At 39.6% G+C, this 15,538-nt stretch overlaps 1 protein-coding gene and 1 long non-coding RNA gene across 2 annotated transcripts; both read left to right on the top strand.

The window, feature by feature from the left end:
- The first annotated feature begins 4,497 nt into the window (after nucleotides 1-4,497).
- Nucleotides 4,498-9,217, top strand: LOC138367370 (uncharacterized). Its single transcript, XR_011229338.1, has 3 exons — nucleotides 4,498-4,619; nucleotides 8,505-8,595; nucleotides 9,080-9,217. It is a non-coding gene; the product is annotated as an uncharacterized lncRNA (long non-coding RNA).
- Nucleotides 9,218-10,064: 847 nt separating this feature from the next.
- LOC138367368 (alpha-(1,3)-fucosyltransferase C-like) lies at nucleotides 10,065-14,958 on the top strand. The gene is made up of 3 exons (XM_069328867.1): nucleotides 10,065-10,207; nucleotides 10,641-11,357; nucleotides 13,405-14,958. The coding sequence occupies exons 1-3, from the start codon at nucleotides 10,112-10,114 to the stop codon at nucleotides 13,597-13,599; spliced, it is 1,008 nt and encodes a 335-aa protein (XP_069184968.1). The 5' UTR covers nucleotides 10,065-10,111; the 3' UTR covers nucleotides 13,600-14,958.
- Nucleotides 14,959-15,538: the final 580 nt, after the last annotated feature.

Below are 15,538 nucleotides of genomic sequence, written 5' to 3' on the forward strand. Positions count from 1 at the left end.
AAGTTAAGGGTCCTCTCATAGGTTAGGTGGTCTCATAGGTTAGGTGGGCAGGAAATTCTCATAAAGTATCAAAACGTTATGAAAAACGTGAATTGAAAGTCATCTATTTTAACCTTGCAGAGTCGGCCGGACGACTCAAACAGAAAACGGAACAGAACGTCATTTTTGTGCATCGATTTCATTTCAAATTACGTCCAAATTTGGCCATAGCGCGCATACCAGCGAAAAGTGACGTTATTTTTAAGAGGACGGGTTGAATCCAGAGCTAAAGTAATCTCAGTTTATATACACCGATAAATGGGGTATACCTCGTATATATTCCTGCAGAATACATTTTGGCCTTACGATCATAATGTTTGCGACTAAATTTGCGTTCAGTCCATCGTAAATTGTGTGGGTATTTTATTGCCTGTTTCCTGTGAAGAAGGCGGGTCGAAAGGAGGAAAAGTTATTCATATATCATTCCATCATAGACTCAGTGATGCGTGGACGAGAATTCAAGGAAAACCCATCAAGAACTGGGATGGCTCGGATGGGATCTGTTTGCAAAGTTCTCCAGACAAGTAGGCTACAACACGCATTTGTAAGTTAAGAGGTAACTCATCTAATCATAAATAAGGCCTGCTAATAAATATTTCAGTATTTTTAAGTTCAATGTTTAAAACTTTAGAACATTAATTGACAGGAGTACAACTACCTACCGAGAACTATAGTATAGTACAACTATATGTTGACCAGACCACACACTAGAAGTTGAAGGGACGACGACGTTTCGGTCCGTCCTGGACCATTCTCAAGTCGATGACTTGAGAATGACATTCTCATCGACTTGAGAATGGTCCAGGACGGACCGAAACGTCGTCGTCCCTTCAACTTCTAGTGTGTGGTCTGGTCAACTTACTTCAGCCACGTTATTGTGACTCATCGCCTGCAGTACAACTATAACTGCCAATGTAGTTGTACAACTTTACAACTACATTGACAGGGTAGATAGGGACGGATAAGAGGGAAGATGTTCAAGGGTAGGATAGGTGATGGAGAAGGAAAGTAGTGAAGAGTAGGGGAGGTGATGAAGAGTAGGGAAGGTGGTGAAAGAGAAGGAATGTACATTGTTACAAATAATTTATCCTCTTTTTTGTATCATTTTTCCAGTTCTTCACCAAAAACCACAATCTCGGGAGTTGGTGTGTAACTTTGGGGCATATCGCCACCCAGTAGCTGCTACAGCAACCAGCAGGGACCACATCATCAACCAGCAGGGACCACATCATCAACCAACAGCTACTACATCAACCAGCAGCTGCTACATCAACCCGTAGCTGCTACATCAACCAGCAGGGACCACATCATTAACCAGCAGGTGCCTTATCAACTGACTGTGGCAACTCAAAAACTGAACCATCACTCAACGACTACCACAACGCCATCATGAAGTCCAGAGTACCACTGTATTGCCTCTGGCTGTTGGTGGTCCCATTGTTGCTGACGCTCAGGTAAGCTGTTCCCGTGTTTACCTGACCTCCTCCCTCCTCGTGGTGACCTGACCTCCTCCTCCCTCCTCGTAGTGACCTGACCTCCATTTAGTGACCTGACCTTCTCCCTCCATCTGGTGACCTGGCTTCACATCACATTTTGATGTGACAAAATAACATTTAGACCTGACCTTCTCCAGGTATTGACCCGACCGTCTCCTTCCACGCGTTTGCCTGGTGGTGCTGATCGGTTGAAATGTTTAGTTACTGTGTACTGGTGGCGTTTTTTTTTTAAGGGATGCCTGCACGGGCCCTAATTCTCTGGCTGGCCCACTTAGTGTTACTCATTTCTGTCTTACTTAGGCAATGGATGAGTACTTATGACTCGTGTGTTGGCTTCAGTAAGATTATATTGTTTTGGAACTACTTCTACTCTATATATATATATATATATATATATATATATATATATATATATATATATATATATATATATATATATATGTGTATATATATGTATATATATGTGTATATATATATATATATATATATATATATATATATATATATATATATATATATATATTATATATATATATGTCGTACCTAGTAGCCAGAACGCACTTCTCAGCCTACTATTCAAGGCCCGATTTGCCTAATAAGCCAAGTTTTCCTGAATTAATATATTTTCTCTATTTTTTTTCTTATGAAATGATAAAGCTACCCATTTCATTATATATGAGGTCAATTTTTGTTATTGGAGTTAAAATTAACGTAGATATATGACCGAACCTAACCAACCCTACCTAACCTAACCTAACCTATCTTTATAGGTTAGGTTATGTTAGGTAGCCGAAAAAGTTAGGTTAGGTTAGGTTAGGTAGGTTAGGTAGTTGAAAAACAATTAATTCATGAAAACTTGGCTTATTAGGCAAATCGAGCCTTGCATAGTAGGCTGAGAAGTGCGTTCTGGCTACTAGGTACGACATATACAAATATATACAGTATATGTATACGTATATATATACTATATATATATATACATATATATATATATATATATATATATATATATATATATATATATATATATATATATATATATATATATAGTATATATACGTATACATATACTGTATATATTTGTATATATATATAAAATATATATTATATATATATATATATATATATATATATATATATATATATATATATATATATATATATATATATATATATACACAAATATATACAGTATATGTATACGTATATATATGTTAAAAAGTACACGTGGTGATGGTTTTGTTTAGTGTTGTTTACCTCCTTCCCCTTTAGATTGACTATTACTGCCAGTTTTCATTAAGTTACCAACGACTCGGAGTTGGATCTGGTAAGAAGAGGCACTGAGGCCCCCATATAAAGTCGAACATGAACAGAACCCTATAACAGGCAAAATGAAGCCATAACAATAATGTTCCAGTGGTCAGTCTGTCATTTCTCCACAGTGCTGACATTTCCTCTCATCTTCTGGAACCTGTAAGTCTATTTCCCATGCACATAGTTTTCCAAGCATGATGCAGTGTAAGTGCATCACTGTTCTATTTTTCTTCTGTTTTTCTACTGCTTCCTTTCATCAAAATAAATGGTTCATAGTTGGTTGAAGTCTTGTACCAAGCTGCAGATTGGTACAAGAATTCAACCAACAAGATCACAAGAACATGTTCAAGAGATTTTTTAATAGCAAGCATTTTTGTTTGTAAAGTTGACTACCTGTTTGAGTGTCTCCAACTATCTATAGTTTTTTTCTGCCAGAACTGCAGTTCGAGATTCTTGTTTTTACTGGTGGTGTCCAGTTACTGTGTCCTGGTGGTGGTGATAGATGGAGGTCGTAATGGGTGGAGGCGTGGATGTAGTTATTAGTTATGTATTATTCAGTTCATAATTAATTTCAGTAAGTAGGGATTTGACCATTTCTACAATGCAGCTGTTTATTATAGAAACTAGTTGGCATACCCAGAGCGCAAATCTGCCATCAGAAAATGCGTTCTGGAATTTCTTGCCCCTCACTGATTTTAACAGAGTTAAATTCTAATGATTCAATTCTATGGGCTTGGAACCGAACACTTCATCCCCATCGACTGTATGATGGGTTACATGGGGGGGCCAACCCTGACCGATCCCCTATGACCGTCTCCGGCAACCACCAGTCACTCCAAATAAGAAGCAAAATCAGAAATATTCAGGCACAGGCAGGAGTGGAGAGGAGAGGGATAATGTATGAGAGAAGTCTAACCATGCAACACTACATGTATGTGAGTCAAAACACCCTTTTCACTTATGGTAAAAGGAGAAATGCTTGGAGTGACTCTGTGTACATGCGGCTCAGGCTTGGGTACAAATATTACTGGGAATATGGGATAGGCGTTCATGATAATGACACGAAGTGTAAACTATGTGGTATGTTAAGGTCTCACACCCTTGCCCATTATGTTCTTGATTGTCCGTTGATTAATGTATATAGAAACACTGAGATAAGGACTGTTCCTGAGCAAATAGCCTGGATGTGTCACAGAGGAAAGGTTGATGATATTCTTGAGAGATATAAGAATTTTGCACCAAGACTGTAATATTTTGTTTAATTATCCATATAACTAGGTCATAAAAGTATTTGTGTACGCCTGATACCATACCACTTGTGAAGGAGGAAATGTACATGTTTATCTCTCAGAATGTTTGGTAACAGGTTTATTGTTTGTGATGTGTGTCTATGTATGTACTAACACGTGGTACTGAACGGGGTGAGAATAGCTTGAGCTACCTCATCCCTTTGTGTGTATTTTACCTCAATAAACTTATTTCAATTTCAATTTCAATTTCAACCAGTCACTCTGCAAAGTTTGGTGAGATTAGCACCGAGCGTCTGGCCTCCAACCATACACACAGGCAGACACCTCTTTATTATAGGCATAATAATGGCCAGAAGGTTGTCTAAATCTTTACTGATAATAGTACATGTTTCCAGGTTGCAATATATCATCAGCCAGAACAGCCGCTGCCTGAAGCTGCCACTTCGGGGGAGTCCGCTAAGCTGGGGTTCATTATACATGCCTCTCACTGCTTCTGATGCCGGACACATCAACCAGTCAGGTAATCTAATGTTTGTTTCTGTATCGTCATTTTGGAAATTAGTCAACTAAAAATATATTTCAAATGCAAGAATCGCTATTTATTTTTATATATCCTTTGTTTGGTATATCAGAGTCAGCTTTACAATCATGGAGAGAACTGAAATATTTTAGGCTGGCCGGACTTATGAAGTTCTCTCCATGATTGTAAATATGACTGATTTTATTATATATTTCTTATGCCCCAGTGAGAACATTGGAGGGAACAGTGCTTTCATCTGTTTTATCTGCCCAAATATTGCTCCTCCCTACATTATTTCCTCCACTATCATCGTATTACATTATTAAAAAATAAGGGTGAAAGGGGCACATGTAATCGAATGAAGTTTAAGTTCAATTGCTTTAGTAAATTCTAACTGGTAAAATACTTAACGTCTGGCCTGGTATTGGTGGAAAGGTGAATATTTTTGGCAGTCGAAAATTTAGTTCCGTTTCTCATTGTTTTGGAAAGGAAACGCCTTTCCAAAACAAAACGCCAGGATATATATATATATATATATATATATATATATATATATATATATGAATGAAAACTCACACCCCAGAAGTGACTCGAACCCATACTCCCAGAAGCAACGCAACTGGTAACTACAGGGCGCCTTAATCCGCTTGACCATCACGGCCGTCAAAAGGAAGTGATAGCCGAGGCTATTTGAGCCACTTCCCCGGCGGCAACTCGGATGGTAATCTTGGGCATAGCATTTCACCAAATCACCTCATTCTTTGGGGCACACGTGAGGAACACAAATGCGAACAAGCCTGAATGGTCCCCAGGACTATATGCGAATGAAAACTCACACCCCAGAAGTGACTCGAACCCATACTCCCAGAAGCAACGCAACTGGTAACTACAGGGCGCCTTAATCCGCTTGACCATCACGGCCGTCAAAAGGAAGTGATAGCCGAGGCTATTTGAGCCACTTCCCCGACGGCAACTCGGATGGTAATCTTGGGCATAGCATTTCACCAAATCACCTCATTCTTTGGGGCACACGTGAGGAACACAAATGCGAACAAGCCTGAATGGTCCCCAGGACTATATGCGAATGAAAACTCACACCCCAGAAGTGACTCGAACCCATACTCCCAGAAGCAACGCAACTGGTAACTACAGGGCGCCTTAATCCGCTTGACCATCATGGCCGTCAAAAGGAAGTGATAGCCGAGGCTATTTGAGCCACTTCCCCGACGGCAACTCGGATGGTAATCTTGGGCATAGCATTTCACCAAATCACCTCATTCTTTGGGGCACACGTGAGGAACACAAATGCGAACAAGCCTGAATGGTCCCCAGGACTATATGCGAATGAAAACTCACACCCCAGAAGTGACTCGAACCCATACTCCCAGAAGCAACGCAACTGGTAACTACAGGGCGCCTTAATCCGCTTGACCATCACGGCCGTCAAAAGGAAGTGATAGCCGAGGCTATTTGAGCCACTTCCCCGACGGCAACTCGGATGGTAATCTTGGGCATAGCATTTCACCAAATCACCTCATTCTTTGGGGCACACGTGAGGAACACAAATGCGAACAAGCCTGAATGGTCCCCAGGACTATATGCGAATGAAAACTCACACCCCAGAAGTGACTCGAACCCATACTCCCAGAAGCAACGCAACTGGTAACTACAGGGCGCCTTAATCCGCTTGACCATCACGGCCGTCAAAAGGAAGTGATAGCCGAGGCTATTTGAGCCACTTCCCCGACGGCAACTCGGATGGTAATCTTGGGCATAGCATTTCACCAAATCATCTCATTCTTTGGGGCACACGTGAGGAACACAAATGCGAACAAGCCTGAATGGTCCCCAGGACTATATGCGAATGAAAACTCACACCCCAGAAGTGACTCGAACCCATACTCCCAGAAGCAACGCAACTGGTAACTACAGGGCGCCTTAATCCGCTTGACCATCACGGCCGTCAAAAGGAAGTGATAGCCGAGGCTATTTGAGCCACTTCCCCGACGGCAACTCGGATGGTAATCTTGGGCATAGCATTTCACCAAATCACCTCATTCTTTGGGGCACACGTGAGGAACACAAATGCGAACAAGCCTGAATGGTCCCCAGGACTATATGCGAATGAAAACTCACACCCCAGAAGTGACTCGAGTTGCCGTCGGGGAAGTGGCTCAAATAGCCTCGGCTATCACTTCCTTTTGACGGCCGTGATGGTCAAGCGGATTAAGGCGCCCTGTAGTTACCAGTTGCGTTGCTTCTGGGAGTATGGGTTCGAGTCACTTCTGGGGTGTGAGTTTTCATTCGCATATAGTCCTGGGGACCATTCAGGCTTGTTCGCATTTGTGTTCCTCACGTGTGCCCCAAAGAATGAGGTGATTTGGTGAAATGCTATGCCCAAGATTACCATCCGAGTTGCCGTCGGGGAAGTGGCTCAAATAGCCTCGGCTATCACTTCCTTTTGACGGCCGTGATGGTCAAGCGGATTAAGGCGCCCTGTAGTTACCAGTTGCGTTGCTTCTGGGAGTATGGGTTCGAGTCACTTCTGGGGTGTGAGTTTTCATTCGCATATAGTCCTGGGGACCATTCAGGCTTGTTCGCATATATATATATATATATATATATATATATATATATATATATATATATATATATATATATATATATATATATATCCGTAAATACATTATTAAGCCTGAAAATCTCCTTACAATAAATCTAATATTATCACTCCCTATTAGAGAAACTCAACCTAACACAAGGGACAATGGGGAAGGAAGAATTATCTACCTTATCAATCCGCTAAATGAGTCGTAGATTCCACGTCGTGATGGCAAACGGGGTCCGGTTCCTCCTAGATTTGCTCCGCGATGACAGGCGGGGTCCGGTCTCTCGTAGGTTTGCTCCAGGATGACAGGTTTGGTCCAGCTCGTCGTTGGTCCACGGCTGACTCGTCTTCTCCGTGCACGTCCCTCGCCGGCAGCTCCTTCTCCTCCGTGTACTCGTTGAGGACACTGTAGGCTGGCACCACTCTCGGCGAATATCGTCTTCCGGAGGCCTCTTCGCCTCCCAGGCTAGAGAGCTTTCCAGCGCACTTCCGTTCGGTTCCGTCACAGGAGAAGCTCTGGCGCTCTCTTCCCGCCCTGGGCGCCCAACGTCACGCCCGGGGCTCCGCGCCATTGGCCGAGAATGACACACCCTCGCCACTAACCAATCAACAGACGGCTGGCGCGGCTCCCACAATGCACTGTAGCCCCGCCCCCTTGGGCGGCAAAGATCTCCTCCAAAGGGTCTCCTCCACCATATTTAATCCAGAAGGAAACTCTGGAAGCCATGACGGGAGACATCTCCCGTCATGCAAGGTGCAGTCGCACCTCCTCAGATCTCCAGTATCAGCTAATGATACTGGTAATGGCTCAAAAGGGCCACCACTTACGGGCTATTCATTCCCCTTGCCACCTTTTGAGTGGCTTAATCTTCATCAATCAATCAATCAATCTGGAAGCCTCATTTCAAACGAACAAAAATCATAATTGTCGTCAACCAACATCTCGGGCTTTTCCTTAAATGTACAAAATCACTTCACTATTCTTTGAGGTATATACAATCGGGGCGTTTTGACTCTTATAAGCGGGATATACAGTAAAACGGGACTGCACACTATAACAAATGTATTTTATGAATAAAGCCTTTAATTTGATTTTGATTAATTTCATTATTTTAACTAATTTGTTTAAATTTGATTTTTAATACTTTATTTATTCAGTGCCAATGACAGCTGTTACTGATGCCAAGAAATTATTTACCAATTAGTTAATAAATCCATCATTAATAATATGTAGGGTAAAGGTGTACATTACAACATTAATTTGTATCACGTTGCAGTTGAGGAGTTTAAGGACGTGTTCTTAGCCCCAGTGTTAGAGGCGTATCGCCAGGCTGCAGAACAATCTTATATGGAGACTCCTCGTACAAGGTAACAGCCACTTGATCATGTTTTGGTTCAGTAGTTAGTATCTCAGCGATAAAATGTCGGTGTGTCCAGTTTTTGTGCCAATAAACTTAAATAATATTAACCCATGTTATGTTAGTTTCTCTCTGTTTATGCAACCTAATGATGCCTTAATAATATCCCTCATGGTCGATAGCATCTAATATTACACTCACCATGGAACTGGGTACTCTTATTAGATAAATAAATTTATTAAATAAATTAAATACTCAGTGGTCGCCAGATTATGACGCCACACCTATTACCGTTAGCATTTATGTTAATAACGGTTTGTCTTATAGCAAGACAGCTCTCATGTATATGTATGGCTGAGAGCCCAAAATGCTGTGTGTATTATTGGCTTTAGGTATTGTATGTACTTGCTCTATCTATATTAGATTTTATTATGTAGACTATGTGCTTTCTCACGAATACTGTGTTTCTAATGTATTATTTTTGTTCTCTTAAGATTTAGGTCTGGATATATTCCAAAAGTGGTGATGTATGTCAATAAGATGTATGTATATTATGACTGGTATGACGTAATTACGTGGGACATTGTTGAGGGCCATTGTCCACTACCCTGCAACATCACCTCAGACATCAGCCAGGTTAGTCTTAGACAATTACTGATGTTATATGTTAGCTTACATGGGTTTATTAACTAGGAGTGAATGAACATATTAAATGACAACTCTCGCGGAAGCACTTGTCGGAAAATCCGACACCATTTAATATATCATACAGACAGATAATAGCTGTGTTGTATAAACAAGTTACCCATAGAAAACGTAACTTGTAGTGGAATTACCGTCTATAGAAAACGGGATATCATCACCACATACTATTATATTCTCCACCTATTATGGTGGGAATTATTCTTAAATACATTAGTCTTTGGACTTTACCATCATAAAAACATCTTATATAAATTAACTTAATTATCAATATTAAAGTAGAGTAAATGTGATCCTTCTATCACTTTCTGAAATCTGGACAATGTAAGCTAGGCGTCAGAGTGAGGAAGGAGGGCAGCCATTGTTGTGTCACCTCCGAGACGTGTGGAGCAAATTCGGCTCCTATCATATCTGGACAATGTCGGCCAGTAACGTCAATAGTATGGAGTGTTAAACAGCCATTGTTTATATTGAGACGAGAGGCTCACACGGGAGCAAATTCGGCTCCTGTTAATTTTACTTGGACGAAGTGTTATGGAAACCAAAAGTGTACCATTATCAACACGCTGTCTACAAATCAAGTTAAGTGTTCTTTCCGAAACCCATTATCTATCATTAGTGGCCATTAATGTCATTATATAGGGTGACCCGGTTAGAGCACGTGGAAGCCTCAAACTAAAGGTAATTAAGCCAGGTCTTCAATGTTCCATGTACAGTATTTTCTCTGATATAGCTTGTCATATATAGGTATCTGGCTTCACAGTTAGCGCCCTTTTGACAGGTCAAGACGAGGAAGCAAGACTTTGTGCACCAGTTACTGGGTGATGGAAGCTGCCTCAAAGAGGATAATTTGGTGTCTACACCCTAGTTATACCTGGTGGACTAACCTGCTGTACTATAAGATAAGGAACCTTTTCAATGTATGTAGTCTATTCCTGTAGTTTGATTGGCTGCATATATTCATTTAATAAACCCCCCTAATGTGTAGAGGATCGATTTGTGAGATTGAGATTATTGCAGAAATACAGTCCACTTATCATTATACAAATTGCTATCGAAGTATATAAATTAACGTAAATATAAATTCATATAAATTAAATAAACATAAATCTCACAGGTCGGTTCCCACAGCACTCTACATCTGATGTAGTTGTATGAAGCGGTGTAGCATTGCTGGAGTGAGACATTACGCATGTTTATTTTGTCTTAAGGAGCAGGTAAAATTTCCGAGTGATATAAGAGTATATAAGTGTATTACACTTGACGATACACATTAACTTAAAACTATTTTTATATATTTTTATGCAGTTAATTTTGTATCTTAAATAAATCTTTTTTTCTAATGAAAACCAGGTAACAAGTGCAGATGCGGTATTAATACATTTGTCAAGTGTAAAAAGCAAGGATCAGTTAATACAAGACTTAGGGAGACGTGATGCATCTCAGCCGTGGATCATGTTTGAAGCAGAAACACATTTCAGAGCAAATCTCATGTATATGAATGACTACAAGACGCTAAATGGAGTCTTCAACCGGACTATGCACTACCGCCAGGACTCAGACATTCACGTGTTGCATGGCTTTGTTGTCCGTCGTGGCGGAGAGGCGAGTCTCCTGCCTCCATCATGGCGAAGACAACCTGAATTACAACAGATTAATAACACCCAAAGACTTGCTGTTGCATTTGTTTCTAACTGTGATGATGATAGTGGAAGATTAAAATATATTGAAGCCTTAAAGAAACACGCCCCTATTGATGTTTATGGAAAATGTGGAGACCTGAAGTGTGGGTATTCCTTATATGCTTATCAAGACTATAGGATTGATTGGGAACCTTGTATGCAATACGCTGGACACCATTATCTTTTTTATCTAGCATTTGAAAACGCATTGTGTAAGGACTATGTAACAGAAAAGTTATATAACTTGCTGTACTACTCGATAGTTCCTGTGGTATTGGGGGCAGCAGACTATTCTGCCTTGCTCCCTCCTAAATCCTACATCAACGCACTCAACTACACGCCAGAACAACTTGCTCGAAGGTTACAGTACTTGGCTCTTCATCCGAAGGTAAGACTTGAAGTTGTTTGAATACCGTTATACAGGAATTATTGATGTTATTCTATTACATCTACTACTAACGTCTCTCGCTCCTTTATTTTATTTACTGTATTTAGTGGTCCGGTAGCTTCGTCTTTCAGTTTGACTCAATCACATCCATCGGGCGTCTTAAGTTTTTATTTAGTGAGCATTATTTTCCCTGAATTCGCCTTAGCCCAAGTAATCAGTGTCATCTGTATACGTCATCACCTGTGAGTATTCTGTCTATATCAGCTATCGCTGCTCTGCTTATGTCATCACTTGTCACGGCTGTCTATGCCATCCCCTGTCACTATACTGTCGTCTCTACTAATGTCATCTCTTGGATTATGTCATCTGAAAACTCACTTTCCATCAGTCAAATTTGTACAAATAATTTACAAATTACAAAAATAATTTAGTCTCCGTGGTAAGACACTCGCCTGGCGTTCCGCGAGCGCTATGTCATGGGTTTGTATCCTGGCCGGGGAGGATTTACTGGGCGCAATTCCTTAACTGTAGCCTCTGTTTAACGCAACAGTAAAATGTGTACTTGGATGAAAAAACGATTCTTCGCGGCGGGGATCGCATTCCAGGGACCTGCCCGAAACGCTACGCGTACTAGTGGCTGTACAAGAATGTAACAACTCTTGTATATATCTAAAAAAAAAAAAATAATAATAAAAATTCTTCGGCATCTTAATTCAAAGAACGTTCGAAACTTTTGCTTGAAGAATTCAACATACAAACTTAGCTACATTATCCATGTAGTCAGTGCACTGTAAATAACCAGAAATACTGCATAAGAAGGAGAACTATCATTAACAAATATTACGAAAGTGGGTACGATACGAAGAACAGGGGCCAGATTCACGAAGCAGTTAAGCAAGCACTTACGAACCTGTACATCTTTTCTCAAGCTTTGGCGGCTTGCTTACAATTATTAAACAGATAATGAGCTCCGAAGCACCATGAGACTGTTTATAACAATAACAACAGTTGATTGGGAACTTTTCATACTTGTAAACTGTTTAATAAATGTAACCAAAGCCGTCAAAGATTGAGTAAAGATGTACACGTTCGTAAGTGCTTGCGTAACTGCTTCGTGAATCTGGCCCCTGGACAGTGTTTGAACTGACCCAGAAGCTCCCAGGAAATACAGCTTGGTAGAAACAGAGGTTTGCTCGAAGCCTCAGATACTGGCCAATAAGTGTCCAACTCGATCTCCAGAAGTCACTCATCAGAATTTACTTGCATGTCATTGCCGAATTGACTTTGAACGTGTCAAATCTTGTAAAGGTCTAGAGCGTTCACATGCAGTTGGTATAATTTCACCAATCTTCCAATGAACTGGAAAATGTGAAGTTTGGATCAAGGAGGCATAATACTAGGCAGAATGCAGAATCTAGAACAGCAGCCAGGATGAACCCAGAACCCGTTATTGTAGCCATCCAAACCCAAAACCTAATTTTCCCGATTGGATAACAACAGATTGGTTCTGGGTTCTTCGTAGGAATCGCACCCAGAGCCTATTGGTTGCGAGAGAACTGTTTTAACGTGTGCTAAAGGTCACCTTAGAATATAACCTTCATCTCTGTTGGTCAATATTCAGTTAGCACTGCAGAGGGCAATATGTGTAACGGAACTTTAGGATATCGATGGAGTTTCTTTCTTTCCCATTAACATTATGTGCAGTTCAGTAAACTGTTTAGTTGTTCTGTCAAGTTTTGACTTTTAGGTGAATTTGCGGTTTAATTTTTAAATCGATAAATGCTTTGAAAAATGTTGGAAATTTTTCGTTATTAGAACAATATAAGTGAAATGATGATCTTCTGTTTTATCAGTAATTATGAATTACAGTATGTGGTTTAGTTACTAAGCAGAATTACAGATAACTCTGATAGGCTTGATTATAAATTACAATAGACAGTACAGTAAGAGGCATATGTATATATATATTAATACCTAAATCTAACACGTTTTTGTAACTAAATCTTCATGATTTTAATATTAATATAAATTCTTTTGCTCCCAACAGGAGTACGAAGCCTACTTAACGTGGCGACATTACTACCAGCCATCAACGTTTGGTGGAAGTCGTGTATTATGTGATCTTTGTGTTCAACTGTATGATCAAGACCTTTATAAACACAACGTTATTGATGACTTCTATGATTGGTTTGTTACTCAGGCAAATTGTAATGCAAGTGGAACAGTTTCAAGCCAGGATTAAATAGCCTCACGGAGTATATAATTAATTACTATACTAAGTATAGTCATGAGGAATTAAGACAAAATATCAATAATAGCGGAAGATTAATCATTTGAACAGCTAACAATATTTTTATTAACCTGTGTGCCTGGATATACATTTTAACAAAGTGAAAGCTATAACAATATGGATTAGCTATTAATATATTCCATTATGGTAGAACTGATGAAAAGTTACAGTATTATATATATACGAGATCTGTTACGACCACGGGTATTGTTGGGTGAACTCTATACAACCAGAACCTCTAGTTTCTATGGAAAACAATTGCCCGTTGAATCACTTTTGACAGAGTACTCAACTACATATAACCAGCGAGTGACAAGCAAAGATGCACCCAGGACCCACCAAATGCTGCATCTGTATAAACTCTTGTATGCTAATATCCATAATTACTAAGCCCAACGGAATTACTTAGACTACTGCCTCTACCCTTGACCACATTTTAACAATTAAAAATCTCTTCACTAACCTCAATAGCAATGACCGATGGGACAACCAACCACTTCCCTATTTTTTATTTGACAAAAGTTATAAAAATCGCTGTTAGAAACAATGAAGACTAGCATTAGATTGCAATTTGAATCCGCCAATAGCAACTTTGTTGCAGCTGTCGACAACAAACTGAGATTGAACTTTGTAGTATGACAAGCATCAACGTAAGTGGTCAAATATTTCTTCATAAGACTATAAGACTCTATAACATACACGGTCCAATGTTAAGATACAAGTCACAACCAACAATTAAACAATCCTTGGCTTATTAAACACATACTTCCTTCTATCAACAAAAAACGAAACAAAAAATAAAGAAATATAGAAAATTGGCAATTTCTGGAGATTATTTCTAAGATAATACAAACCCAAAAAAACTACTGTGAAAAAATAAATAAAATAAAGGATAATATAAAAAGTAAAACAATCTCCCATACATTAGGATCAAAGAACAACTCGAATAAGAAACCATTGAAAAAGAATAAGAATCAAATATTGGCTAGTGAAGGAGGAACCGTTCTACCAGCCACTGACAATTTTTTTTCTCTCAAGAGTTCTTACATTCTTGTACAGCCACTAGCACGCATAGCGTTTCGGGCAAGTCCTTAATCCTACGTTTCCCGGAATACGACCTGCTAAATCGTTCCCATTTTACTGTTGGGTAAACAGACGCTAAGGATTGATGTCCGGTAAATCCTCCCCGGCTGGGATACGAACCAAGAACAAAGAGCTCGCGAAACGCAAGGCGAGTGTCTTACCATTACACCTCGGGAATTGGTGATGCTAAATCTGTGTGCTTTCAGTAAAAGTACAGATTGAAATTGAAATAAGTTTATTGAGGTAAAATACACACAAAGGGATGAGGTAGCTCAAGCTATTCTCACCCCGTCAGTACATCGTGTTAATACATAGATACACATCACAAGCAATAAACGTATTACCGAATATTCTGAGAGATAAACATATACATTTCCTAAAGTACAGATAATATTTAACTGTAGCCTATGTGGCTCAGCATTAAGAATCACATTAAATTTTGTTTTGTGTCATTTGCATAATTTCTTCAACTATTCGCATATTTTAGCCTACCACCTAATAAATCTAAAATTAAGGTAACAATTATATTTTAAGTGATGCCCAAAGCGCCGCACGTAATTAGTGTTTATATAATGAGTTACTTTACCCACTATATGACCACTTTAACTACTCCAGTGTGTTGTCTATTGTATGAATAAAATATTAGTATTGAAGGTGAATGAAAGACCCAATACATGTGTAGAGGTATAATTTAAACCAAATTTTCGAATGAAAACTACATCCTTAATCAAGGTGCTGTCAGACAGTGTTCAGAACATTGTGTAACAGCAACTTGATAAAGGATGGGGGGGTTTCGTCCGAAAATTTA

The sequence above is a fragment of the Procambarus clarkii genome, chromosome 22, assembly GCF_040958095.1.
Source record: "Procambarus clarkii isolate CNS0578487 chromosome 22, FALCON_Pclarkii_2.0, whole genome shotgun sequence".
Lineage (NCBI taxonomy): Eukaryota > Metazoa > Arthropoda > Malacostraca > Decapoda > Cambaridae > Procambarus > Procambarus clarkii.

Bases quoted from the DNA above. Each gene is read 5' to 3' on its own strand.
- LOC138367368 (XM_069328867.1), top strand. From the start codon at position 10,112: ATGGAAGCTGCCTCAAAGAGGATAATTTGGTGTCTACACCCTAGTTAT. The intron at 10,208-10,640 runs GTATGTAGTCTA...AATGAAAACCAG, and splicing joins AGATAAGGAACCTTTTCAAT to GTAACAAGTGCAGATGCGGT. The intron at 11,358-13,404 runs GTAAGACTTGAA...TGCTCCCAACAG, and splicing joins ACTTGGCTCTTCATCCGAAG to GAGTACGAAGCCTACTTAAC.